We start from the raw sequence: 27,051 nt of genomic DNA on the forward strand, positions 1-27,051 counted from the left end.
CTCGTTTGGGGCCAGCACAGGCCTCAGGCTGTTTCCAATATGCAGTTTGTTGTGGCCATTCTGTTTTGCAGGGTAGTAGGTATGTCTGAGGACATAAGTAATTTCTAATCAATAGCTACCTTTTTTTATTTACTACTATAGATGTAGCCCAAAAGTTCTTAAGTGGAGGCTGGTCTTGTCTTTCATTTTCTCGTCACAGCTTGACAGCGCCATGAGTGACAGAGTTAAGGGCATCTGTGAGCCCTGGCATTCAGTGTTTGCAGAATGATGGGTAATTTTAAAAGAGAATCTTATATTTTAGAAAAAAATAAATAAATGAAAAGAACAGACAAACCCTTAAACTTTGGAAAATGGCCTAGAAAGAATGAGGTTAGGTTTTCAACTGCTATAAGGCAGGGTTAAACAACTACCTTTAGGCCACAAAAAATAATCTCACAACAAGGTCTGGCCTATAAATTTGAAGCAAAAAAAGTCTTGGAAGAACCTGGACACTATGAGGACAGGTAGTCTGACTGCTTTTTATGGTTTTTGTTGCGTGCTGAAGGGGCTACTGGTGATGGAAATGGGCTGCTGAAAACTTTACTTTCACTAGAAGTGGACAGAAATTGGGAATTATGTGTAGGTACGGCCACCTAAACTAAACAGAAAGCAATTTCTGTTCTTACAGATGAGGTGAAACTTTTGCACCTGACTGGAAACGAGATCCTTATTTCAAAACGTGCATTGTACTACATGTCCATATTAGCTCTGAGCTGCCTGTCCTCTAGGCAGGCATGATGAACGCAAGGTCTTACGTACTTACCTTATGCTTATGGTTAGTGAAGAGCCTGGATATATCAGTCATATTTTTATTCAGGCTTTCCACCCCGTTTCTGCATATGCATGAGTTTGTACAGAAAAAATGGTATTACTAAGCTCTGAAGGGAAAAATAAAAAAAAGAGCAGTCAGGGCAGATAATATAATGCAGCAGAAAATAGGACACTGTGCTTCCTATATATGTAATTTGTCTCCATCAGAAATATGTGAAAGTAAACACTTTGCTCTCCCACCTTAGCAGCAACTTTGTGTGCTGGCATTGCTCGCTCAGTGCTGGTTCAGGTAAATTTTCCAGGTGTATTAAGAAACAGATTAAAAGCAGAGAAAACACATGGAATACTAGCAGCTGAAATCTTGGGGGTTGCATGGCTGCTGGTCTTCTGGTGGTGCAGTGGCTGCCCAGGAGGGTTTGGAATCCTGAACAAAGGTGGACAGGGTGTCCAGGAGCACTGTATTAAATCCGGCAGGAAAAACTCAACAGACTACATTTGGAACGTGAAAAATGCTGTCTGGTGTTCAGGAAAGACTCAGAGTTTTTGAACCACAGAGCAAAGACTTTCTGTCAGAGGGTGTAAGAGCGCTCTCCTGGTGTTTTCTCCCCATAAGCCTGTGTTGTTGACGGAGGTGGACAGCATAAAAACCTGCCTGCTCAGACAGGTACTGCAAGGCCAGCATGGCATGGATTTGGTGCCACCTTGGTGTCTTCATAGATGCTGGATTAATTTTTATTGATACTGGCATCACACCCAAGTAGGTTGAAACTAAGTGACTGTGCCTTTTGTCTGGAGAACACCTCTCTTCAGTTTTCAGGGAAGCCACTTGCACCCACAGGCACACATGCTCTTTTCTGAGCCCAACACTGGCCTGCATCTGTGGGAAGGTGGTGAAGACATGAAAATGTTCACACACCTGCACCAGTGAGGAGAAGCCCCACCTCTGCTTGTGGCCCCCTTGGAGGTGGTGATTTGTGGTGTGGTATCCCCTTGGCATGGGGAGAGAAACTTCCCCCACCCTGGGAGATCTCTGCAGGCATAAGTACCCTGCATGCTGTGCCACCATGTCACATTGCAGTTTAATTGCATGTTTTTCTTCTTTGCTCAGCCCGGGCTCTCGGCACAAGTTCCTTTCTAAGTCCATGTGTGCCATCAAAGACTTTATAGCTTGTACCTTTTTCTCCATTTACATTCTTCTGAATGAAAACTTATTTTTCTTTCCTGCCTCTACTTCTGACCGCTGGTAGTTCCAGCATATTTCTTTGTATTAAATGGTGTTTACAACTTCTTTTTTTTTCTTTTTCCCCAACTTTAAATTATTTTTTTTCAGCTTCAACTGCTGTGACATTTTCCAGGTCATTAGTATAAAAGTGAAATAAACTGTTCCTCTTGATTTTCATTACTTGAAAAATATTTAGCCTATTATAATTCTACAACCATCATTCTTGTATTTAGTCCGAATTTAAATAAAATATGTTCACACACTGTTCTGACCCAGTACACACGTTCATGGTCCTGAGATCATGGTCTCAGTTTGGTGTTTAGAATGATTTACCAGGCTGGCTTTTGGTAAGCCGATCCCAAAACTGATAACATGGTTTAGTCAGATTGTTTGCAAAAATGTGGCAAATGTAAGATGTTTTCTTTTTCTCTAGTCTTCATTCATAATGTTCCTTATAAGTGGTATTTTTCAGAATAATCATAGACTCATAGAGTCATTTAGGCTGGAAAAGACCTTTAAGGTCTAAGAAATGAGAAGGGTGACTGTTTCTAAGGTACTTGTATTTAGCTTTAACAGCAGTGGCATTTTTTAGGAATAGATCAGAGCTGAAAGTCCAGTCTTAATGGGTTGTGGTTTGTTTTTAACTCAAGCTGTTTGATGAAAATCAAAAAAAATTCCCAATAAGCAGTATCCCATGCTGTATGCAATAAATCAGCTGCTTTTGTTCCCATCAAAAATCTGGAAAAGCTAGAAGAAAGTGATTCTTCTATTCTTCGGAGATTATGTATTCTTGCTATTTTTGTTAATATTGTCATCATCTTAGAAAGTTTCTATAGCACTCCTTTTTTGTTGTCCTAGAAAATGCAATGCCTTCGAGTCAAAGCAGGAGGGTGAACAAATTGTTTTGCTTTGCATTATCTGTGAAACGTAACACATGCTCCTGCTGCATGCTTACTGCAGAATTAAATGGCATCCTCTGGGAGAGAGCTCAAAAACAAATGGATCCTTCACAAAAAATCAATAGGCTAGGATTGCTGCTAGGACAGCTAATGTCCCTTACCAGTACCTTTCTACATTGTGTCCTCAGCTTTGGAATTAAATTTGCTTAGCTCCATTAGAGTTTTTCATAATTATTATTATTATTATTCCTCCCAGGTTTCTCCCAAGTCATATCTGAAAATGTGAGCATTCCTGTCAGAGCACTTAGCAGAACCTCCTAGTAGAACAATGGAAAACTTGGAATAATAAATGAAATTAGGCTGTATTTGTTAATGATTATTTTCCACTGATTATAGAGTGTGGTTAAATCTATAAAACACAGGTAGAAACCCAAGTGGAAAGAAGACAGAAAATTAGCAGCGAGCTCCTGGGAAGTTTTACTTCATTAATATTTTTCCTTCTACCCGTAGTACTGGGGCCTCTCAGTACATTCCCGTTTGGTATAAGTCACACCAAGAAGGAGGACCTGAAATAACCAGCTGTCACTGCCTTCTGTTAACTCTGAAGGACTTTTTGGCCCACCTGGACACTGCTGGGCAAGTGTCATGTCAGCTTTCTCTGTTTTGCTCAGGGCAGATTCACCTATTACCAGAGATGCTGCTTCCAAAAACCTGTCAGTCACCATGGCAGAAGTTCACCAAAGTCCTCTCAAAGGCACTGGACTCTGGCCTGGGAGTGAGATTTTTGCTGCTGGGGTAATTCCTCCCAAGCTCCTTTCTACCTGGGAGTTCCCCATCACCATTCTGATATGCAGCACTGCACTGACCAGGATCCTTCTTGATGTCCCCTCCCCACTGCCCTGGCAGAGCCAGCATGAGGCATCACAGGGGGTCCAGCAAGCTCTGTGAAATGGGCTGGTACCATGGCCCAGGTGTGCTTAGACACTGAAACAAGGGGGACAAGGAGCCCGATTGCCTTCAGCACCCTCCACTGTCACTGCCAAGAGATGGGCACTGCAGCCCATGAGACATGAAGAGTCACAGCTGAAAGCAAATCTCCATTTCTATACAATAATAATAAAAAGGGAGCAGGGGGCAGCTGCGGTCATAGCTTAATGCCCCTGGCTTACATCCCTGGATAGCAATAAGATGAGCCAGCGCTCACATGGAAATGGTGAGTGCAGTGACAGTCTGTAACCCCAATGGCAGGAGATCGGCTGGGGCAACTGCACGCTCATTAGTCTGACCTGGAAAGCTCACGGGGCATTTGTCAGCAGAGAAGGTGGTTAAAGATAGAGGAAACTAGAAAAAAACTCCATGGCTCTTTATCCAAGGAGCTTATGTGAGACTGGAGGATAGTCTGGAGAGGTAGGAAATGCTGTATAGCAAATCTAATTGGACTTCAGAGGAGCATCTCACCCAGTGCCATGCAGGAAACAATCACTTACACTAGAGAATATGGCAATTAATAAAAGAACCACAAGGCAGTCGAAGGGGTGACAGTGTGCTCTAATGCAAGAAGGAGTATTCAGCCAGGGAGAGCTTGTTAATGGGAGTTTCTAAAGGGTCAGTCTTATGATCAGTTTTATTTTCAGGATTTTTTAGGGACCAGAGCAGAACGTTTCAGGGTGGCATTTTAATGGCTTTTGCAGCACACACAGAGCTGAAGTGCATTGGGCATGAATGGTAAAATTGGATTATCGGAGATGAGAAGTGGGTGACCTTGAGCACCAGAATTGATTTGCAGTGAAATCCAACAGCCCAAAAAGAGCAAAGAGGTCACTTACGTAGAGATTAGTAACAAAAGCATTTGCTGTTGAATGGCATCTCACTGGTTAGGAAAGAGGGGAGAAGAAAATTTCTGGGTGTACCTAGGCATAGGACCAACAAGGCTGTAGTTGCATCTTTTCTGGAATATTTTGTACAGTTTTGTTCCACACAGTACAGAGCAATCGCATCTTTTTTGGACTGTGTTCAGGGAACCGCTACAGGACAGTCGGGGGGAAAAGAGGACACTTCTTACTGAAGGCCAAGACAGCTTGGCTTGCTTAGCATAATAAAACGGATGCTGAGAGGAGATATAACATCTCCTCAGAAGTACTGCAGGAAGCAAACTCAGGAGAGGAAGAAAAGGACAAAGCTAGCAATTACATAAGTGCAATAAAGATAAATTTAGCTTGGAAACAGCCAACCAGTCTGAGGGTTTTGGAAGTAACGACTTGGAAGAGCCTTCCAAGTTTTGTGTCCCAGTGTTTAATCAGAGAAGTAAAATTTGCCATTCAGGTGAAAATGGCAAAGGAGGGATTGCAGAGTATTTGCAATGAATGCTAGTTTACTTGTATTTTATTTACCTTTGCTTAACTGCGATATGCACCAGAGTAGCTATTAGCAACTGAAATCCTTTGTACGTGGAGATATAAGTTCAGGCCTCTGTGATAAATAGAAAAATTAAAGGTAATGAACAATTTGCACAGCACGGCAGTGAAGTTGTGCACCATCTTGTGGGTATATGCATTAGATGGGGTGCTCATGGGCAGCGTACTGTTAGGTGACATCTGATTTTTCAGAGGCATAGCTGTTGTCTCTTTTGAGCAAGTGTTCTCTGACCTTTTAGAGAGATCGTTTAAATGTCAGTCTTGGGCAGTCTTATAATATGCACCCAGCAATGCCTAATTCCAAAAGTAGGTGAAGGATGAAGAGAAATATTGACCAAACACAGCTCATATTAAATATATTTTTCTGCTTCAGTTTTACTTCAGCTTTTCCTAAGTCGACATATCAAACTGCAGTTAACCTAAATCATTATTATAGCCTTAAACTTTTGAAATTTTAAGTATTTTGTGCTTCCCGCTCAGTTATAGGTAGTAAATGTGTCAGAACAAATCAAGAGTGATTTTATATGTCATTTTGCACTACTGTTAACTTAGTCATAACTGATAAGGTTGTAGCTACTGATATGTAGTGGCAACTGGGCTTCAGAAATTCAATTAAAATCTTTTTTTAAAGGGCAAGTATCATACTGTCACATTTGGGATCAGACGCTTTGGTGGCTGTCTGGCCTTCTGTTACTGACTTTAAAATAGTGGTGTCATGGATGTCCTGCCTTTATGGGACTACACCAAAAAAAGAGAAAAGAAAATTCAATATGATTAAAGTTATTTTTCCATTTCCTATCTGTTCCAGAAATAGTTGCCATCAGTGGTAAAATTTGCTTGTACTTCCAGTTTGAATATTACTACCTTCAGTTTACAGCCACCTGATTTTATTAAATGCTAGATAAAAGAGCTTGTTGACATTGGTAATGGCCTTCTGCAGCTGACTACGGGTTATTATCTGGAGAGTCAAGGTTAAGTGACCTCTAACCTTCTTGAAACACTAGCCTCCATTTAGTGTTTCATTGCAAGGCATGAATTCCAGATTACAAATAATCATTGTTGCATGCTTTCCAAATTCATCGTCTTTTATTTTAAAGCCTGGTCACCAGAACTGAAGAGAGCAGTGGTTCGGCCATTACTGTAGGTAAGAAGAATGTAGCCACTGACTCCCTGGTGAGTAGCCTGCTGTACAAAAATAGGTATCTTACAGCATCCTTAGAAGTAGTAATAATTATCATTCTCTTATGAGAATGAAACCTAGCAATCTGATATATTAAAAGTATGTTAAAATGAAAAAGATCACTCTGCTTTTTTTCATCTTTAGGAATATAAATTGGAGTGTAACTAAAATGCTACATGAGAAATTACAGTTAATCAGTGGAAGTATACAAACTTGAGTACTCATTTATCACAGTATTTTTTTTAATGGAGCTGTGACTTTTCTTTTGCCTCTTAACTAATGCCGTTGCTGTTACACAGTGTGTTCTGAATTTGGGGTTTATTTGCTTGAAATACCTGTCATTTTGTATATAAAAGGCAATAGCTATAAATTTAATGATCAGAGACAATATTGGTGCTATTGCTTGTTGACAGGGAAAAAAAGAAAGACCTTATTTCGAGATTATTTTAGTTTCATTACTAGGTAGAAGTTTATCTGCTTATCAGCTACCTGCCTGCAAACAGATAAGCATGCAATAGATGCATGTTGACTGTTCTTCAAAAATAGCTACCATTGAATTACCCTTTATTAATGTAAATATTAGGATGATGTCATCTCTTTCTCTTCAAGTTGTGATTTATCCTAGGTTTCCCTTAGAGATCTTCCACTGTCCTAGTCCCTAATTCTTACGTTCCAACGAGAGATCCTGACTTCTTTTTGTTTCTGTGCTGCACCTCTTTGGACATGCCTCATTTCACCTCTGATTTGGTTTTGCAGAATCTGCTTTGTGCCTCAGTAAATCCCTTAGCCCTGTTCTGCAAGTTTCTAGAAACTGCTTCATAGTTTACACTGTGGTCTCTAAATACCACAGATGAGGTGACTGCAGACAAAGCCCCACACATTCAGCTCTTCTGTGTTAATTTTTCCTTTGTTTCTTTCTTTCTCATGTTACTTGCCCCAAGAACATGCCTGCATTTTTACCTTTCCCCACTCACTTAGTTTCTACTGGCATGACAAATTCACAGTAGAGAAGGTTTCTCCTCCAGGAGGCTTTATTAAACCAGTAGGTCCTAAATATCAGTCTAGGATGCTGTCTGGGCTCTTCTGAACCACAACTTTTTTGTGAACTTTTCCCACTTCCTCCCTGAAGCTGAAAGCATCACCTCAGCTTTTATTAGTCATAGTTTATAGTTGTTCTGGCAGCAAACAATCTTTTACCTAATCCAATCAACCCAGAGACCTGTGGATTAGGAGAGAGTTTGGAGAGGAGTTTATAGAGGTATGGGGCTGTTTCTTTTCACTGGAGAGAGCTGGCAGTGGGTTGCGCCCATCCTGTGGCCGTTGTTGCCTATCCCAGGCATCATGCCTCATCAATGTCAAGCACCAAGGTGACAAAAGGCTGGCCTACAGTGGCAAAGTATGTAAAAAATTAAAGAGTCAGAGAAATGGTAGAAACTGCTTCTTGCTTTTAATTTGAAGACCAGGCAGTAATTCAGCATGGCCAAGAGGACTCATGTTTTGCCATATTTGTGGTACAGCAAAGTGAGTCACAGCCAACATGCTTCTCAAACTAGTGAGCTTCCCAGCCTCATCCCTGGTGGCTTCCTGATGCCTCCCTATTCCTACTGACTCTGCCAAACCCTGTGGCTTGAGCCCAGCAGAGCCAGTGCTGCTGCAGGTCATTGACCCTCAAGCTGCAAGCCGTCTTCCTCAGCAACCAGTGCTATCGGGCTCTGCAGTCTCATGTACCCTTGACAGCAGTGATTTGCCTCCAGATCTCCACTTGTGAAAGCCCTAGGTGAAACAAAGAGTATTCCCTGTGACTCCTTTTCACTTGCTGGAGATCAGTGGCGGGAGACAGGCTGTAGACAGAGTCAGTCTGTGAAGGAAATAGTAGCTTATCTTTGTCTGTAACAGAGCCAGGAACAATATGTCAATGTCCATACATATTTAACTCGAAGGACTGACTCAGGATTTGTCTTGCTGAGGTGTAATTTTCGAAGTTGAGGTATGGAAGTCATTTTTTCTTCAATAAAAGTAACTGCTATCAGAAGGTGATTGGTTACCCTGTTGTTTTGCCTGTATTTTTGCAGCTTGTGGAACAGTTAATGCACTGCTTTGCTGAAGTCTCATGTAATGTTGTTATGTTACCATGACACATATACAAAAATAAAAGCACTGTTGTCAGGGTGACGTAGCCAAGTTATTACCACCCTGTTTTTCCAGTATTCAGTTAAAAAAGATGAAATTTTTCAAATGTTTTAACTAAAGGTTCTAATGTCATTTTAAGTAATGAAGAAAACAATAGGCAAGTGATCGTATGCAAATTCACATAAACAAGGTAGTATGAATTGGATAGATAGCATTTAAAATAGATTTGTCCTTCATGTTCTCCTAGGGACAATGGTGAGGAAGGAGTAGAGGATTTTGTAGTGGTGAGAACCACTTCGATATTATTACTTGAAATAGCTGCAAGCAGAAGCCATAGATAATAATAATCTTCAAACTGTAGAGGTTGAAAGCTCCAAGAAGCCAAGAATGACTACAGCTGCCTTGAGTGATGGTGGAACAAAGCCATATAGTTGTGAATAGTTTATGCAGATGAAATATAATCACAGAGTCAAAATGTGCAGTCATCAGGTTTGAGATCCAAGAAGCAGGTGGTGTGCATGTCTATCTCAGGGTTTTGGAGGGGTTTCCTGGCATCAACCATCTCAAAGAATCATCGACTAAAGAAACAGTTTTGGTATCTACAATTACATAACACAAGGGGACCGTCACTTCAAACAAAAAAATTATTCCTTGTCTATGGTCTTATCCAGACATTCAATGAGGCAGATTGTTCCTGTTTTAAAATAATGCCTCAAAACTCAATGGCACTTTTTTTCTGGAAGTGCTAAATGGAAGCTAATGACAGAGAGGAAATGATTTCCAAGTTTTGCAACTGGCAACCATTACCAGAGGATCCACGAGCCTTTAAAATCCATTTTTATGCACTTTAAACGATGGCTTGTCAAGAACTAGGCAACCAAATATGTAGAGAATGTGGCCAAGGTAGCCCATTGCGACTGAATTATTTATGACCTGATCATAGCATTTGCAGATCTCTTTACTGTTTGAAAAAAAAAAAAAAAAAAAAAAAAAAAAGCATTAAAAATTTCACCACCAATAATGTTTTGCTTCTGCATTCCTAGAAGAAAATGACCAAATGACCACTTTAATTAGTAACATATTAATAGCCCTGCAGCTTCAGTAGTCACTTAGTGACCCTATAGTGTGATGGGGTTTCTTACCTTTTACTAAAGTACTGAAGTACTAGTTTTGCTGCCTCAGATTTGAGAGAAGGGAACATTTTAAGGGACAAGAAACAGTAACAATATTGAATAAAAAATCTTTTGACTTCTGAGACATTTCAGTATTTTTCTATAGCAAATGAAAAACATTAAAATACTATGTATGTTGAGTGTGGATCTGAAAACAGCTGTGTTCCTTCTTGTCTGAAAGAGAATTTTATTGATGAATTAGCAGATTATATGTCCAATTTTCTCTTTTCTGTTCCTAAGAAATAATTGAATATAGGCACATGTGCATAGTCCAATGCAGCACTGAGTCGAGAGCACAGCAGCTGAGCACCTACCCTTCCATTTTCCCTTTCAGTTTCCAACTTAAAAGATGCATAGCAGATACTGAGTCAGTGTAAAATGGTGATCCCAGGCATTGATCCGTCTTCTTTAAATCCTTTCATTATAAATTCTGTTATTAGAAATTAACATCTTGGTATGCTTTCACTTCAGTCCACTTTCCTTACCTACCTATTTGTGCTGATCATTAGCTATTCACTGCATGTGTGTGTTTAATAACCGTTCTGTAATGCTTCCCTTTTTCCATTTTTCATGGTTTAATTATTCCAGCTGGAAATGAGTAAAACTGCCAAAAGTCTAAAGAAGTGGCTTCTTCATTATTTAAGTAATGATTGCTCATCACTGGTCAGACAAGTGAATTGGGACTCAGATGACCACATGTCAATATCTACAATTTTGCTATTTGTATCTAAGCTAGTCCTGCCAGGCTCCCTTTATAGACAATGCAGAGAAAAAAAACCCAACATTTTTAACACGCAGTGTCATCCCAAACTAAGCTTCTAAAATAGATCTGATGATTTGCACCCTAAAAATGCTAGTTTTAGTTGACTGTAAATGGAAACAAGAGTGACTACCTTAGATGTTTGCTTTTGAGGTGTCCAAAGGTAGATGAGATGAGTCCCATCCCACGTGCTCAAAGTGATCATAAATGCCCAGAGGTTTTGTGTGATTACACTTCTAATCTGAATATACTGTGCCTGTTTTTTGTTGTAAAGGGCATAGTGCCTGTCAGCGCTCAGCACAGATGAGCAAGTTCTATTCAGCCCAAGCACCAAAAGCAGTATAGTTGTGTTAGGACTACATTTCAAATATATTAGATTACCCTACTTGTCACCTTAGCTAAGTTATTACCAGGGTATTAGCATGTCCATATTCATTCCAGAATGTATCAGTTTGGGGAACAGCATTAATGCTCTGATGGTAGACATACAAAGGTGGTGTTTAATATATATGTTGGAAGATAAATGTAACAGCCTTGACCAGATTAGGTCCTGCTATGCAAAGCAGCATATATTTATCATATTACTACTAGTAGTACTCCTACTGATAATAATAATACCTATTCTTGCTGTAACAAGCTCACAAGGAACTAGTTTATAGACAATGAAAAGTGAGGAAACTGAATGGAAGCAGCATTACTTAGGAATGACACATGGCAAGGGCCTTTTGTGTTAAAGAGGGCTGGAAAAGGGGACAGATGTTGAGGGCTGAGACACTTTTTAGGTTCTGCAGTTAATTTAGGACATTGCCTTAATGGTGATTTTCCCTGTGGGTTTTTCCCCTTAGGATGATTTCCAGCATGCAGCCTCAGAAACCAACTGGGAGTCAGTCACAAGCTCTGTCTCAGTAAGTAATTTGTTACTATTTTGCCCATGGATGGATTGATAGGATGGCTTGAATCCAACTCACTAAAATGGCACCCACACAGAGGAGCCATGTATTCATCTTTGGCAGAGGATGCAATAAGTGTTTATCCAACTCATACTGGAGTCAACCAGTATGTTTTTAAGAAAAGATTCAGAATAGGCCATCAGCTGTTGTAACCATATGAGACAGCCATTGGGAAGCATTTCTTGCTTTCAAACTCATCGTGCCAAAATGAAAAAACAAGATATAAACTCCTTAAAATATTCAATTGTAAAATGTCTTGGCCTAAATAGAAGACTACACTTAAAACAGGCTGGCAGGAAAATGGATCTAACTTTTCATTGTCAATACTGAAGGTTCTTATGTATCTGAAGTCTCCATATTCAGCACTGAAATGCAACTTGGGGGGGGGGGGGGGGGGGGGGGGACAGGGGGAAGAAAACAAGTAATCCAGTATAAAATTTTATTTATCTCTTCATTATGTTTGTGTCATCAGCCAAAAATATGCCCCCTCTTTAATTTCCCAAGTAAAGTTAAATTCTGTGTAACAGCAATGTAGTATCAGACTTTGTATTATGGGCATTCCTCTTCTGTGTGCTCTGTTGGCTGGTCAGCACCGTGTCACAGCTCTTGTAATCTCCTTTTAAAATACATGAGATGAGGATAAGTGCTTAAAGCAGACTTGAGACCAGTGTTTGGAGCATTCATCAAAGGGGGCTTAGTGGTAGCGCCTTTGTTACAGTAGCTTCCAGGACGTGCCAGTGCAGGAAGAGTAAATAAAATATGGGTAAATTCTCCTGACTATTGTCCAAGCCAGGCAGTGAGTAGAGAGAAAATTCTGTATTGCCAAAATTAGAAGAGGTTAAGCCAATTTCACTCATGTTTACCCTTGAGTTTGCAAATGACACTTGTCCTTCATGATATGATGCATTGATAGCCATGAACTAATTGTGCTGAAAGTTCTGAGTAGTAATGTCAGCAGGGCTCAGATCTGCTGGATGTGCCAAGCAGGAGATGCTAAAACACTGTTTTACTGAAAGACATAAACTCATTTTTCATTCTAATATGGAGTTGGAAAAAAACACCTATGTGATAGAATATTTTGTTATAACAACATGGTAGGCAGATGTTTGAAAATGTAAGCCTGGGGCTCCCTCATCAGGAAACTATGAAAATAAGATGAAGTATATGGTAAATGCCATGTTAGTTATTCTCCTTAACATCATAAAACACATGATATGCCAAACAATAATCCAGTATTCTTTTCATATTGGGGGAAAAAAAAAAAAGTGTATTTATCTTTCACATCTCTTTGTTTCAGAAAAGTTGTTCAGTGCAAATATCATAGGTAGCAAGCTGATGCCCAAGGTCACATGGAAACTTACAGCTAAACCAGAAGCAGAACCCTGGTTTCACTAGTTATCCCATGCCATGCCCAATGTAATAAAATATACCTTCTTCCACTGGGCACGCAGCCCTTTCTTATCCTTAAGGAAAGTAAGTAGAGAGGTTGATTAATTTTTCCCAAAGACACCAAGGAAAACGCTGGAAGACATCCAAATTATTCAGGAGATAAAGGTTCAGGAACTCTGCTGTGATCCTGAGAGACAGAAGAACAAACTCAGACCTGTCCATTGCTGACATGACACAGTATTCTGCTGATACTCAGCACGGCAGAACTAAGTTTTGCCTCTCAAACACACAGGCAATACAAAGACTCATTTTAGGATCTGGATACATTACAGCTCTCAGAATGAAAATTTGAGAGTGCGCGAATTCTTTCTTCCTTGTCTGAGGTCATATCACAGAGTTATATTTTGTTGGGTTTTGTTTTGTTGGGGTTTGTTTTGTTGTTGTTTTTTTTTTTTCTCAGAAAGCTAAAATTAGTACCTCTGCCTTTAACCCAACACAGCAAACCCAGAAAAAAAGGAAACAAACTGACTCCTTATTGGGTTAGCTTCCATTATTTGTAAAGTAATGTTATGACAAACAACTGTGATGTACATTGAACTGCCCGTCAACTTCACAATACAGGTTTAAAATAGAAAAGAATGAGGGAACAGAAATTAAGGGTAAGAGCACTGACAAAACCCGATAGCTTTGTGTCCCGTGAAATTAAAAACGCATCGAATGCTTCTAAGAAATGTAGAAGAGGTACTTAATGTGGAAAATCTTTGGTCTTCATTACTTCTTGCTTTTCACTCTTCCTCTTGCCCTCTCTTTGGATGTGATCTCAGAAGCCAGATTATGACAGCACAAGCTCTTCTAAAGCTAGCGCCTCGTTCTTGGCAGGACAAAGGGGAGGCTGTTGGGTTGGCAGCTTTGAAGTTGCTTTTAGGCCTGTCACATGATGTCGCTGCCAGTAGGTTATCTGAGCTGTTGAAATAATTCCTCTTGAATTGGCTGTCACTGAGAAAAAGTTAAGCTTTATTCTGTGTGCGAATGAGGTTGCACAAATCTCTTGAGTAGGAGCTTTTATATGAAAAGGAATGGGGAATCCCTGCTGCCCTGCAAATTCACAGCCTGACCTGCAGATCTGTAATGAAATGCACAGTTGAGCACGTGAAAAAAACCTCTTGCATCCTCTAAGCCGCACACGTATGGCCTGATTTTTATGCTGCTGTTTCTTCAGCATCCTTGCACCATCTCCCTTACTTTTGAGAGGCAGTCAGGGACTAACGTTTCCCTGTTGGGCTGCAGTCACAGATGAGCCATGAGCTGCACTGAGCTCTCCTCAGTAGGCAAATAGCATATGGGTGCATTTTTCTTTTGTAACCTCAAAGACTGCATTAGCACACTGCGTGATGCCCGCCCACAGTGCAGTCTCTCCTGCAGCATTGTTGTAGATAACAACACTGTGTTCACTTTGCTGGTGTGAGCTTTTCAATTCCTAGGGCTCCTGTTTCTCTGATGGTCTCTATTCCAAGCCACTTAGAAGTCAGGAGAGGCGGTTTGATGTGTGCCTTTCCTTTTAGTGGGTCATGAATTTTTACAGCCATCTGCACTGTGTCTTATTTCGCACTGCATTGTAGAGGCATTGCAATCACAAGTGGGCCCTCTGAAACTTCTTGTGCTGTTGGTGATAAGTAGTAAAGCACAGCTAGGCTTTCTTGACCTCGCTATTGGAATGATTTCTATTTCTTTTTCTTGTTTTAAATGATTTGGATTCTCCATACTTTCAGCAAATATATGCAGTAAAATATCAAGGACTGTAACTTACTGGTAAAGACAAATGTTTTATTTAAAAGACATGTATACTTTAAAACTATTTTGTAAGCACTGAAGGACACAATCCTGCAAATAAGTGAGTAACTTTACTCAAATTAGTTGACCTTTTCATTGCTACCCAACTGAGTGAAGTTAATCACAAAAATTAATAGTTTAATATATGCACTTACATGGGAGATGAGGCAAAAAAATTATTAGGGGAGCCATTAATTTTAAATGGCATATTTCTGCTACATTACTTCAGAGCTGGGTTTTCATGAGAGAATAGGGTTTCTAGGGTTTTTTCCACAGTGTTTTAATATACAAGACCAAAATCCAAACAAGTCTTGTGCTGTATTAAGCTTCTTGTTGGACAAAATCAGGTATTTTGATTGTAGTCCTTCAGAAAGTAACAAACCTGGTTTTCTTGCACATACTTTATACATACTGTTTGGCTTTGTCCTCAGACAAGAGAAAAAGTGATACAGGGTAGTGAATATTGTGATTTTAAATAATTATTATTAAAAATGTTTAACATCCTTTCCAGTAAAAATTAAATTGCTGCAATCTGTCAAAATAAAGTTGTGCTGCAAGTTCAGTGGGAACCAAATATGCTCAGAGAATGGTACTTTGCTATTTTGGTGCGAAATAGTATTCCATTTGCTATTATGATATAATTGTGAGGATATCACTGTGTTGGTAATCCAAATATTCATTGTTACATTGCTGAGTTTCAAATATCCCATGTTATGTCATTTGCTTAGTAACTTGTTATTTTTGATAAAAGGGTGGGAGAATTGGCATTCACTGGTGTTGGTATTCTTGGGAATAAAGAGCCATCTTTTCAAGTCTTTAAGCAAGCCAAATTTGTTGTCCAACTTGACCAGGGAAAGAAAGACAGTCTGATGGACTTGTTGCCTTTGTCTTTCTCTGCTGTGGTTTCTGAACTGCCTATTACGGATTTGCCAACAGAGCTGGCAGAGCTGTGAAGGCACCACAGGCACCACCCCAGCACTACAAGGCACCTCCATTCTGTGGTCATGGCCATCACAGTAGTTTCAAAAGACATTTCCGTTACATATTTGTAGATGTGCAAACCATCATCCCCTTTTAGGGGTGGGTGTGCATGTTGACAGTCCAGCAGTGGCAGTGCTTCCACTCCCTGTGTCTCCTCTGGGATTTCCTTAGGAATTCCTTGGTGTCTTCTCCTTGCAAAGAGAAAACACAGGTATAACAGAGCCTGGACTAGCTAAGGACTTCAAAAGATGGCCCAAGGCAACTGTTTCAGTCAATAATGAGCCAAGTTTCTCAGTAACTGCTTTCAATTGTTTTAAGTGGTGCTGTAATTTGTTCCAAGTACACTGAGATGTATGTCACTCTTAGGGGGTATCCTATCCCTCTCCATCAGTGACTGACCCTACGCTCACGGCAGAAGCACTGGATCAGACCATTGCTGCATTTGACACGGTGGAAGATCTGCTCAAACACTTTAACCCCGACTCCTGGCAAGAAGATCTTGAGAATTTGTACACAGACAGTGGCCACCATTATCGGGGCAGGAGCTACCATGACAGGAAGTCCAAAGGTAGGAAAAAACACTGTGTACATACTTTGGGGCAAGACTAGGATATTTCTTCACTCCTCATAGGAATGTCCAGTGGTCAGCTATTAGATTCTGGTGCCCATATTCCTGCTGGAGTCAGTGGGCAAAGTACCACCTATTAAAACCAGGGCTAAGTCATTTAATCCTTAATCATTTTCTGACTGAGTAGGATCTTGCCTGCAAAATCAGACTGAAAACTGCCCATCATTAAGATGAATTCACAAATAAAACATAGGCCCATGTGTAAAGGACAGATGGTTCTCAGCTTCACCCTCTTAAACATTGCTTTATGTGTAAGGCATGGGGCTCCTAATTACCTGCAATATCATCCTCCTTTAAATACCCTGCTTAGGGATTGTTCTCTGTTGAGTGCGGAATAATCACTTTTATCACATTGTGCTTAGGGAAGCATCTGGTGCAGACACCTGTATGTGCAGCTGATTTTTTTTAGGATGTGAACAACTCACAGTTTTTCATTATGTTGGTGGGAAACATTATTATGGTTTAACATCTTTGTCTGTAATTGAGCAAAGCACACATTTCTGGGTTGTGTTTTTTGTTTCCTTCTGTTAGTTCAAATCATCCACCAAATGGTAAAGCAAAGAGATGTTAAGCTAGCAGTACAAACTCATAATAATAAATGATAAAGAAACACTATTTAGAAGAGACAGTCATGCTCTGGGGTAACCATGCACTGAAGGGCCTGCTGAAATTGCCTTTATGTGTAAGTGCGGATCTAGGGGGTTCTGTCTGTTAGGGTTCTCCAGGATGATAGTTGCTGTAGTTTTCACAGAAGATCTGGAGTGAAATATTTTGAGTTCTCTTGTTAACAGTCTTCCATTTCCAATTATATGTATTCATATGCATCCTTCTTTATAACTTTAAAATTATAATGCCCAAATCACAGTTCTGATTCTGTGCAGTCTAGCACTTATTTGCATCTCAAATCTCACCCCCCCTACGTTAAGCATGTGCTAAGCAGGGAGAGAAGATTGTAATTCTATGTTCGTAACCTACTTGCTATTAAATGATGAGGCTTTGACCTTAACAGGGATATATAGGCTGCACCTGTATGAGGGAAAACAGTGTCAAGGGGTGTTCCCAGGCCCTGAAATTCAGTCACTATATTGCTAAATTGTCCATCTGGTCTCTGCTTAGTTTTCGCCTAGGCCAAGTGTCATTCTCCCAGGTCATTGCTGGGCATGAACCAGGAGTTGCAGAGGCCAGCTGCCCTTGCGGGCGGGTAGTCTGCATGTGGCCACCTTGTCTTGTAGGGTGAGAGATAAATGGTAGGGATGTGGGCTGTCTCATGGCTGTTGACCTTTGTGCAATGTATTAGTAGATGCACAGCCATTTTGGCATATACTTTCCAAGAGATGTTGGCTGTCTCTGGTTTTGGGCTCAGCACTTCAAAGGAATCTGTGGTAAAGCCTCAGCACCCATTCACTGAAAACTGAACCCCTTTATGTTGTTCCCTTTTGGCATGTTAGAAATTTTAGAACAGCCCATGTTTTGTGAAAAACATCACCTAATTGCCACTACTTCACATCTGAGATCAGTTTGATCTCATTTAGGGGTCTGTGAAACATGATCTGTGTGTCCCTTATTCCCAGGCTGGGTTTGGCATCAATAGACTTGTATACAAAAGAAAGAAAGGGTCTCTTTTGATTTTAAGAGAAGCTGATTAGAAACTGGGATCCTATACTGGTTCTGCTCTCCAGATTTCGTTTGATTCTCAGTTTGTATTTGGCCTACTACCCTATATATTTAAATGACCACGTATATATAAAATTTGCTGCTCTGTTCATGCTGATCATGTAGGCTGTAGGTATCAGTCTGGTCTACCAGTGCTCAGAAAATTCCAATGTGCAAAGGTTTCTCCATTTAGTATAAAAGTAATTCAGCTTCTTGCATAACAAAACAATGTAAAAACCATAGAGTTCTCCAGTTATTATTTTAACACTTGATTTATTTTAATAGGTTTTTTTGTTGGTGGTGTTTTGATTACAGGGATAAGAAAAGTTTTATAGCAGTTATGTCTTTTGTCTTCAAACTAAAAGGCAAATTCCTTGACTGTTAGCAACACTCTGGACAGAAGTACCTTACCACAATCAAATCCTTAAAAAAATCAGTTAAGAATTTTTATTTAGTTATAAACTTCAGACAAGATTAAAGGCTTGTTCTTGCATGATGTCAGGAGTAGGGAATAGCTTTAACAAGTCCTTAAATTAGAAACGCTTGGAAGCTTTTAAACAGAGACACTGTAGATCTCTGAGGAATGTTTATAGGCACTGGGATAACCTTGCAGCAAAAAGAGCAGTAGATTATATCATCATTTATTACAGATATCTATCTGTTTCTGCTTCCAGCTTGGGTTTTATTTTTTCTCCTTAGTTAGAACAGCCCTGAGGCAGATAAGAACAATTTGATGTAATCTCTGCCTATCTTTCACAGCATTTTCAGAACATGACATATAAATGGTATAAATGAATCAGTAATGATTTCACTCATATCCAACTCTCTGCTCATACCAAATTTTGCCACAAAATTGAGCTTAAGAGGCGGCGTTGCTGAATACCAATTCTGACAACACTGATCTGTGATAAATTATATTTAAATGGTATGTTTTCTTGATTTTTCAATCAATAATCTACAAAGAATCAGGGTCAAGAAAATAGGAAGTACAGTATTTTAGCATAACTGAAATACACAGAATCACAGAATAGATGAAATGGGAAGGCACATCAGCAGTTTATCTAGTCCAGCCCCCCTGCTCAAGGCAAGGTCACCAGTAGCAGATTGCTCAGGACCATGTCTAGTCAGGTTTCAAGTATCTCCAAGGATGGGGACTACATAGTCTCTCTGGACAACCTGTGTCTGACCACTTTCTGAAAAAAAAAAAAAAAAAAAAAAGACAAAAAAACCCAAAACCAACCCAAAATAAAGTTGGTGCGTTTGGTTTTGTTGGGGGGGGGGGGCGTGGGTGTGTTACATTTAAGTAAGTTATCCTATGTTACAATTTGAATCCAGTACTTCCTGTCTTTTCAAAGGCTTACTCTTTTCTTTACTCCCTCCCATCGTGTGTTTATACACATTGATATACACATACACAGATCAGTTCCTCCCTACATACCTCCTGCAAGAACCTTAAAGATGAAGAGTGTGCTGATTAAATCTATATGTATGATAACTCCATTCCATCTACAAAATCTGATCTCACACCTGTGCAACACTGATGCAACTCTGTTGAGTTAAATGCATTTGATTCTATTTCCACTATTGAAGTGAGATATTGGTATCAAGTATGTCTCAGCAATAACCACATGAAGTTTGAAATTTAATTCTGCATATGTTCAGTGAGGTTTGCTGCTAACCACTGTAGTCAAAGTTAACTATGGAATCACAGTGAAACCCAGACTGGCAGAAATGGACAGAAAAGAAAGGGGAAGACACACATTCACACTTTCAAAATTCTTAAATGAGAGGCCTTGTATAAGCTATAAACTACAGTATACACCTCCTGTGTGAAATTATGACAAGTAGATGTTTCAAATAACCTTTGCAGCAGTTTTAAACATACTCAGAAAGGTTTACTAGCCATTGCTACATTTTAGAAACTCTGAAAATATGAATATTCAGCCTTAAGCTCATCCTAGACTTAGGAAAAAAGCAGGTCATGCCAAATAAAGTGTGCCCTTTAAAATAATTCCTTTTGCATTACTGTAATATGTTGTACCTGACCTCAGTGTCACAGTAATTTGGCTATTACAAATATAAAGCATCTCTAAAAGGATATCACTAGCTATTGGTTTGTTTAATACTGAATTAAAGTATTTAATACTGAATTAAAGCAAGAATACAAGTAGATATAAAAAAGAAAACAGCCATACACTACAATTGTGTTAAACTTCCAAACAAATATATTTCAATTCTGTTAGAGCATCGTAAGAAGCATTCAGATGTGTTTGAAGGAAATCTTTTCATCCTATAGTTTAAATTTTTGAAAGCATCAGTGTACCTGTTTGATAATATTAGAAGTGCTTCTCAGAGATACTGTTGTAAACAGTTCCAGCCATCAATTAAGCATTATTTAACTTTTCCCACGTTTGTTTGCATTTATCTGTTGTTGTTCACTCTGAAGTTTTACATGCCATTGAAGAAGGCTTTATAATTTCAGAAAGACCTCTGCTTGTGAAATGGCTTGTGTACAAATGGAGAAAGAAAGGAGAAAGAAAAAGTTCAGTTTCTCATCATAGAAGTAGATCCAGATGTTTATGGATAGTACATAGAGAAAGGGGTCATTTTTAGAAGAATGTTTGGGGGGGGGGGGGGGGGGGGGGGGGTTGGGGTTTGATTTGGTTTGGGGTCGCCCTAAACCTAGGAAGCAGGAAGACATGTAGATAGACACACTCTGGTAAGTAACAAGACTACATATGCCTCTGAGCTCGTTTTCATTTTTGGAAATAGTATGCAAGAAGCCTTTGGCTATCAGAGGAAATTAATCAGGTGGAACATTCTTGCAGTAACATCTGTCTGCAATGACAGCTTTACAAGTTAAATAAATAAACATTGCTGGCATAGCCGCACTGCTCTCTAGAAGGGGAGTAGCAAGATGAGACCACAAGTCTTCATGGGCTGTTTCTGCTGTCCATTGCCAAACAGGTTCCCAATATCAGGCAGGTTTCTCCAAGTCCTTAACAATAGTTTCTAATTGTCACTACTTACAATGGTCTAGCGAGAAGTTAAAATTTTAACTCAGGAATGTAATTTCTCAGGGGGCTGCAAACAGTGGCCAATAAATTACTGCAAACATCCATGTACTCTTCCTTGAAAGATTCTGGGATGGCTGCCAGCAAGTTTCAGTGCACCAGCCAGGGAGTGCAGTCATCACAAATGCTGAATGCCCGCTCATTCACGGCAGATGTGAATATTCCAAGTAGATGGAAAACCTTCTCAATTAGCTGCTAATTTAAAGTATTCCCTACCTAAAAACCAGGAGATTTCTTCCACCCTTCTAAAGTTGAGAGCCACATTGTCTGTTGCATGCAAACTACAAACATTCATTCATTTCAGTCTAATTCAGATCTTCATCCCTACTCTTCCCCTTCTTGACAAATGAGATTTTCTCTCATGCTTTACATGACGTGACTGTCAGTCACTGCAGTGAAAGCTTTTCTTATTAAACCAGTTTTTAAAATGCTTGTGAAACTTGCAGCATATTGTTTATCACTGGAATAAGGTGTTCAATGAAGCTATGTCTATTTACGACACTGATAGTTTGGCCTGCTTTTGCTACTTGACCCATACTACAGCTGATAATTGCTTTGCCAGTGTATAATAGGTCTGTATATTGTGAACTTTGTTTCAGGCGGACAGTTACAATCCCATTGAAATTCTGATCTCCATTCCTCTAAAATAATAGTTGCTCTGTTGAGGAGGTTCATTTTGTCATTGTGATTCTGTAGTGCAGCATCTTCCCCCCAGCTCCCACGAGAAACACTTGGACAGATCCAAAGTTTTCAAGGTATATGTAATAAAATGTTTATTGTGGTATCACTAAACGTGTGCAGTGGAACAGTAAAAACTGTCAGCCATATGTGTTGCAGACCGAAAGCCACAGGGTTTGGTCAACATTCAGTATGGAAAAGAATAATTTCATCACTGTCAGTGCATTTAGATGATTTAACCGGTGGAAGATGTGACTTCATCGTATGTATGGGATTGCATTTTCCAGCTCAATTTCAACCATACCATAGCTTCAGTCAGCTACAGCACTACTCAGAATGTCTTTGACTTCTTGTACAGTACTTCTGCCTGACACAGCCCTGGCTTTATGTTAGTGGAGCATTTTAACATATTTGCAGATCTAAGCCTTATAGTCTGTGTACACACAAGATGATTCTTAACATGACCTGTATGGCCTGTTGTCAACATAGTCTGGTGCTGAGTGTCACGCTGAAATCTGGTTCCACACATCCATGTTGCCTTCGTAGACCACAATCAGTATTTTAAACCTTTTCTGGCCATATGGATAGTGCTGTGAACAACCTTTCAGGAAGGGGAGCAGACATATAGGCATTGTGGCAGTTTAGTATCAATCATAGATTAATAGCATAATTTTGTTTACAAAGGTGCTCAGTGGATCATCTCATCCAAACCTCTGCACAGTGCAGAACTAACCTCAAAGTCAAATCAGGTTACTTAGGGCCTTCTGTAGTTAAATTTTGATATTTCCAACTGGAGCGATTCCACAAGCTTTTGGATCACTTGTCACAGTGTTTGACCACCCTCATGGTGATTAATTTTTTTAGAGCTCAATAAAATGTCCCTTGCTGCAACTTGTGATTTTGCCCCTTCTGTTCTTGTTGTGCACATCCAGGAAGAGACTGGCTCCATCCTTCCTGTAACCTCTTTTAGAAAGCTGGAGATGATTATTAAAACCCTCTTTAGTCTTTTTTTGCCAGACTAAAGAAGCCTGGTTCCCTCAGCCTTGCTTGTGGCTGTTTTGGACCAGCACCTTAAGCATCATGGTCACCCTTCACTGAACTCCTATGTTGTTCATCCTTCTCTTCTGCTGGAGGGGGCTCAAAACTGGACACAGTATGCCAGATGTGTGCCACAGTTTGTCCCTAGTCTGGACTGATGCACAGAGTTATTCCATGTCAGACACAGGAATTTTCATTTATCATGAGTGAACCTTATGAAGTTCTTGCCAGCACGTTTCCCCAACCTGCTGAAGTCATTCTGAAAGGCAGCCCTGCAGCATGTGGACAGATTTCCCCAATGTGATGTCACTGGCAAACTTGCTGAGTGTTCACATTATTCCATTGTTCAGATCACTAGTGAAGACCTTTTAGCAGTACTGACTCCAGTGTTACTCCCTGGGGAACACAGCTAGTAACCAGCCACCAGTTGTACTTGGAGTTGCCAACCGTTTTGCTCAAGCCTCTTCGACCTCCCAGTTACCTATCAAATCTGAAGTCCTATCCCATTATATATCAGCAGCTTGGCTGCAAGGATGCTATGGATCACTCTCAAACATCAGCAGATGTGTCTGCTGCTTTCATCTCATTTAACAAGACAAGTTGTCTCATCATAGCAGACTCTCAGGTTGGTCCATCGTGATTTGTCCTTCGTGAATCTATTCTGGCTGTTCCCAGTCACCCTCTTGTCTCTCATGTGCCTGGACTTTGCTTCCAGGAGGATTTACCTCTTAATTTTACCATGGGCTGAGGTTAGGCTGACTGACCTGCACCTGCCTGAATCCATCTTGCCTCCCTTGTAGGTCTTGACATGCGGTATAGGAATTCCATGGCAAGGTGGCTGCCACCTGTCTGTAACAGAAGCATGAAAAAAGTTGTAAAATATTCAGATATGACAATGTTAGGCACATGTATGAATTTGGAACAGATAAAAGTGTTAAAGAAACCCTAACAGACCACCTGTCTTTTTAAAATTCATCAGTGACCAGCAGCACAAGGTTTTCTCTCCAATCTTTAAGGCTGTCCCTTCTGAATAAAACACAGTATTAGCTGCAGTCCCTGATTTCAGTGCTTACCTCAGATTAAGATCAATGTTTCAAGGTAAGCACATGCCATAGTGCTATGTAAAATGAGGATGGATTTAAGCATAGGATTTAAGAGGAAGGAGGGGCAAACACTGTACCCCAAGTATCCAGCTAACAGCTCGAGTGCATCTTTTCATGTCTGCCTTGCCTTTAAATTGAATCTCTGATGCAGACATTCTGTAATAATACTTCGAAGTTATTTGCATCCAGCCCACAGAACCTTTTAGTTCTAGTTTTAAATTAAGGACTCCAGTGGTTTCAGTCCTTGATAAGTAAAGCAGCAGGATTTCACACCAATCACACCAAGGCTCGGTCACATTTTAGTCACAGCAGTGAAGTGATGCATGAAACTGACTGTACTGTAAAATCTCATTGTTATATGGATGAGGAAATGGACTGGCTCCAGAAAGTAAAACAATCCCAAGACAGGGAAAAATACATATCGAAGGTTTCAGCAGAGCGAGCTGTTCAGAGCAAAATGTGTTCTTTTGTTAGGGGGCTGCAAACCATGGTCAAAAGCTAATTAGGCAATGGGAACTGTCCTTGGGTGTTCGTGTGATGCTACCAGAGTACAGTATATGCTGTTCACAGAAGACATTGCACACTCACCTTATCCCACCAAGCACGGGACTTCTGTAGAGCAGGAAGAGTGTTGGTGTTTACCTCCAAATGAACTTTCATGGGGGATGACTTGTGTATCTCTTAAACCCTTTATTTAGTCTTTCCTTATCTGCTTGAAGATAGTTATTTTCATGATTTCAACATCACTAAAGTAAGGCTTTTCTGCTACTGTATTTGTCCATTTCAACCTGGACTCTGATACTTGAAATGTGAGGAAGTTAAAAGAATTCACATCTTTGTTGATAACTCTGGGATTTGGGGTCCCAAAAACTGCTAATGTGAGGATCAGAATGCCTTGAGTATGACACCAAGGACTATTCATGCAATTTTCTATTGGGAAATTTCCCATAGGTTTTTCAAATGTAGTTCATCATAGGAAAATACACTAAATAAAATGTATTTTGCTACTGGTTAATTTTAGAATTCTTGAAGAATGCATCCAAATAAAGTTTTGAGCCCTCACTGAAAACAGCTGATTCCTTCGTAGTGCACAGAAAAAAAAAAATTCTAATATCTGGTTATTCCTTCCTATGCTTCAAGCAAGTCAACAGCTCTTGACAGTACTGACTCAGCTACAGCCTAAAAGACCCTGCAAATACTTCTGAAAGTCATTAAAACTAGGCTTTTGAAGGCTAGTAAGCAAAGCCTTCCCTCCAGTGAAAGCCCTCATCCAGGTCACCCCTTGCCATTTAAATTGAGCAGCTTAAGTACTGAAGCTAATATGTGTAACTCTGATGGATATAATACGCTCTCTGCAGGAAAGCCCCCCCACTCTGGTCCTTTAAATACCGGTGCTTTCCCTCTCTGCCAGTCTTGTTACAAAGACTCATTCCTGTGTTGATAAGGAAGCAGTGATAATAGGTATCAGCTCAATGCAGGAAGGAGGACTGTTGAGCCTGAGGGGAAATTTCATCTGTGATAGAGCAAATTTTGTTCAGTCCCCCAGACATCTTCTCCTGGACACAGATGTCAGTTCATGTGACCTGGATCCAGGCCCTCTTTAATGACCAGTTTGTTACTGGAAGCCTCATTTCCTGTGCTGCCTCAGCGGAATTAAGACTGAATTAAGCTTTTGAGCATTTTCTTCTAACTCTGTCTAGAGATGCACCATCAGCAAATGCCATCCTATTCCGCAGCCAGCCTGTCCTGATAGGAGCCTGCTTATATCAGTATACATTCCCCTGGTTTGTCGCAGTGCCAGAGTGTGGATGATCCAGGCTTTCCCCTCAAGAAATCTCATTAATCATGAAGACAGAATATTTTCTGCCTTCTTCTTTTGGTTTATTTTTACTTTGCATCAACCAGCTGAAATAAATAGTAGCCAGAAGCTTCTTTGCTCTATGGTAAGGATAGCTGATGGAAAAGGTCCTGATGAGAACATTCAGAGGAGTGGGAAACACTTCCCTGTGAGAAGAATTAGTCTGAGAGCCTGCAATGAGAAGGGGTGGCTTTGGAGGATGACAGCAGGGAAGAAAATATCATCTGTTAAAACAAAGAAATCGATACTCTCTGGACTTCTAAGTCCTGTCTGTGGACATCCAGAGTGTATTTTCCTCCCAGTGCATGAGTATATATACCAGCAGTCCCATTGATTTTGTGCTTCTATCAGGAGGATGATCTATACCTCTTGTGGAGACATGCTAGCTCTCTGGAGAGAACCACTGAGTCTTCATGGTGAGATGTATCACAATTGCTATAAAATCACAATTTATCTGCTAAATTCCCATTGACTGAGATAACACCTTGCCAGAAAAGTGAAGCTGCTATGATTTTCTGTAATAGCACTGGTGACATTTATGTACCCTTGCCTCTTGCATATCTGCCTTGTGAATATCTCCAGGCCAGAATGTGAAGGTGCATGATATTTACAAATCACAGCTTTTTCCACAATCTACTTTGTCATGTTGACAAGGACTGAGTCACAGAAGGTATGAAGTGTCTCTGTTGGAGGTTTTCACATGTTTATAATAAAGTACAAGCATAGGAACACTCAGGACCAGAGGTGTTTGAGCTATCCAACATGCCCATGAAAATGTGATATGTTCATAAACACTACGCTGTTATCTCAGTTCTCATCTGAGCCGTTCCTGTTTTCCTATTGATGTTTCTGTTAGCAAATACTGTTTGGGGTGGGAACTCAACACAAGTTCACATGTCCTCCAGTCCTGAATGAATTATTGAGCTTTTAAACACATAGCTGGTGGACAGAATCCTAAGGAAAAGAAGAAAGCAGTAAAGGAGGGGAAAATAAATCAGAAAACTTCTATCAAAATAAAGCTCATCAAATTTGCTACTTTTATCTGTATTACAATTGTGGAAAATGTATTTATGGAAGGGTTGTTTTGGGTTTTTTTTTTAGCTTTTAACAAGCTAAATCTAGAAACAGTACTTAAACTCACAGTTGATAGTCTGTAAGTTATTTTTATGGTTGGCTTTACTACTTGCTTACATGTTACACCTCACAGAGATACCAGGCATTTAAACATCAACCAACTACTGGCATTCAATTGATCTTCTTAGTTTAAATTGTATTTATTTGT

The 27,051-nt window shown here is 40.0% G+C and overlaps 1 protein-coding gene across 3 annotated transcripts in view; it reads left to right on the plus strand.

Moving 5' to 3' along the window:
* The window catches only part of PDGFD (platelet derived growth factor D), a 147,327-nt gene that overhangs the window by 103,707 nt on the left and 16,569 nt on the right, over window positions 1-27,051 (plus strand). For 2 of the 3 annotated variants that reach the window (XM_040584457.1, XM_040584458.1), the window contains exons 4-5: window positions 11,433-11,492; window positions 16,104-16,305. In XM_040584457.1, the coding sequence (XP_040440391.1) occupies window positions 11,433-11,492; window positions 16,104-16,305 (262 nt within the window). The remainder of the gene's footprint in view (window positions 1-11,432; window positions 11,493-16,103; window positions 16,306-27,051) is intronic. The other variant, XM_040584459.1, reaches the window with a different exon arrangement.

This window comes from Falco naumanni, chromosome 2 (genome assembly GCF_017639655.2).
Source record: "Falco naumanni isolate bFalNau1 chromosome 2, bFalNau1.pat, whole genome shotgun sequence".
Taxonomy (NCBI): Eukaryota; Metazoa; Chordata; class Aves; order Falconiformes; family Falconidae; genus Falco; species Falco naumanni.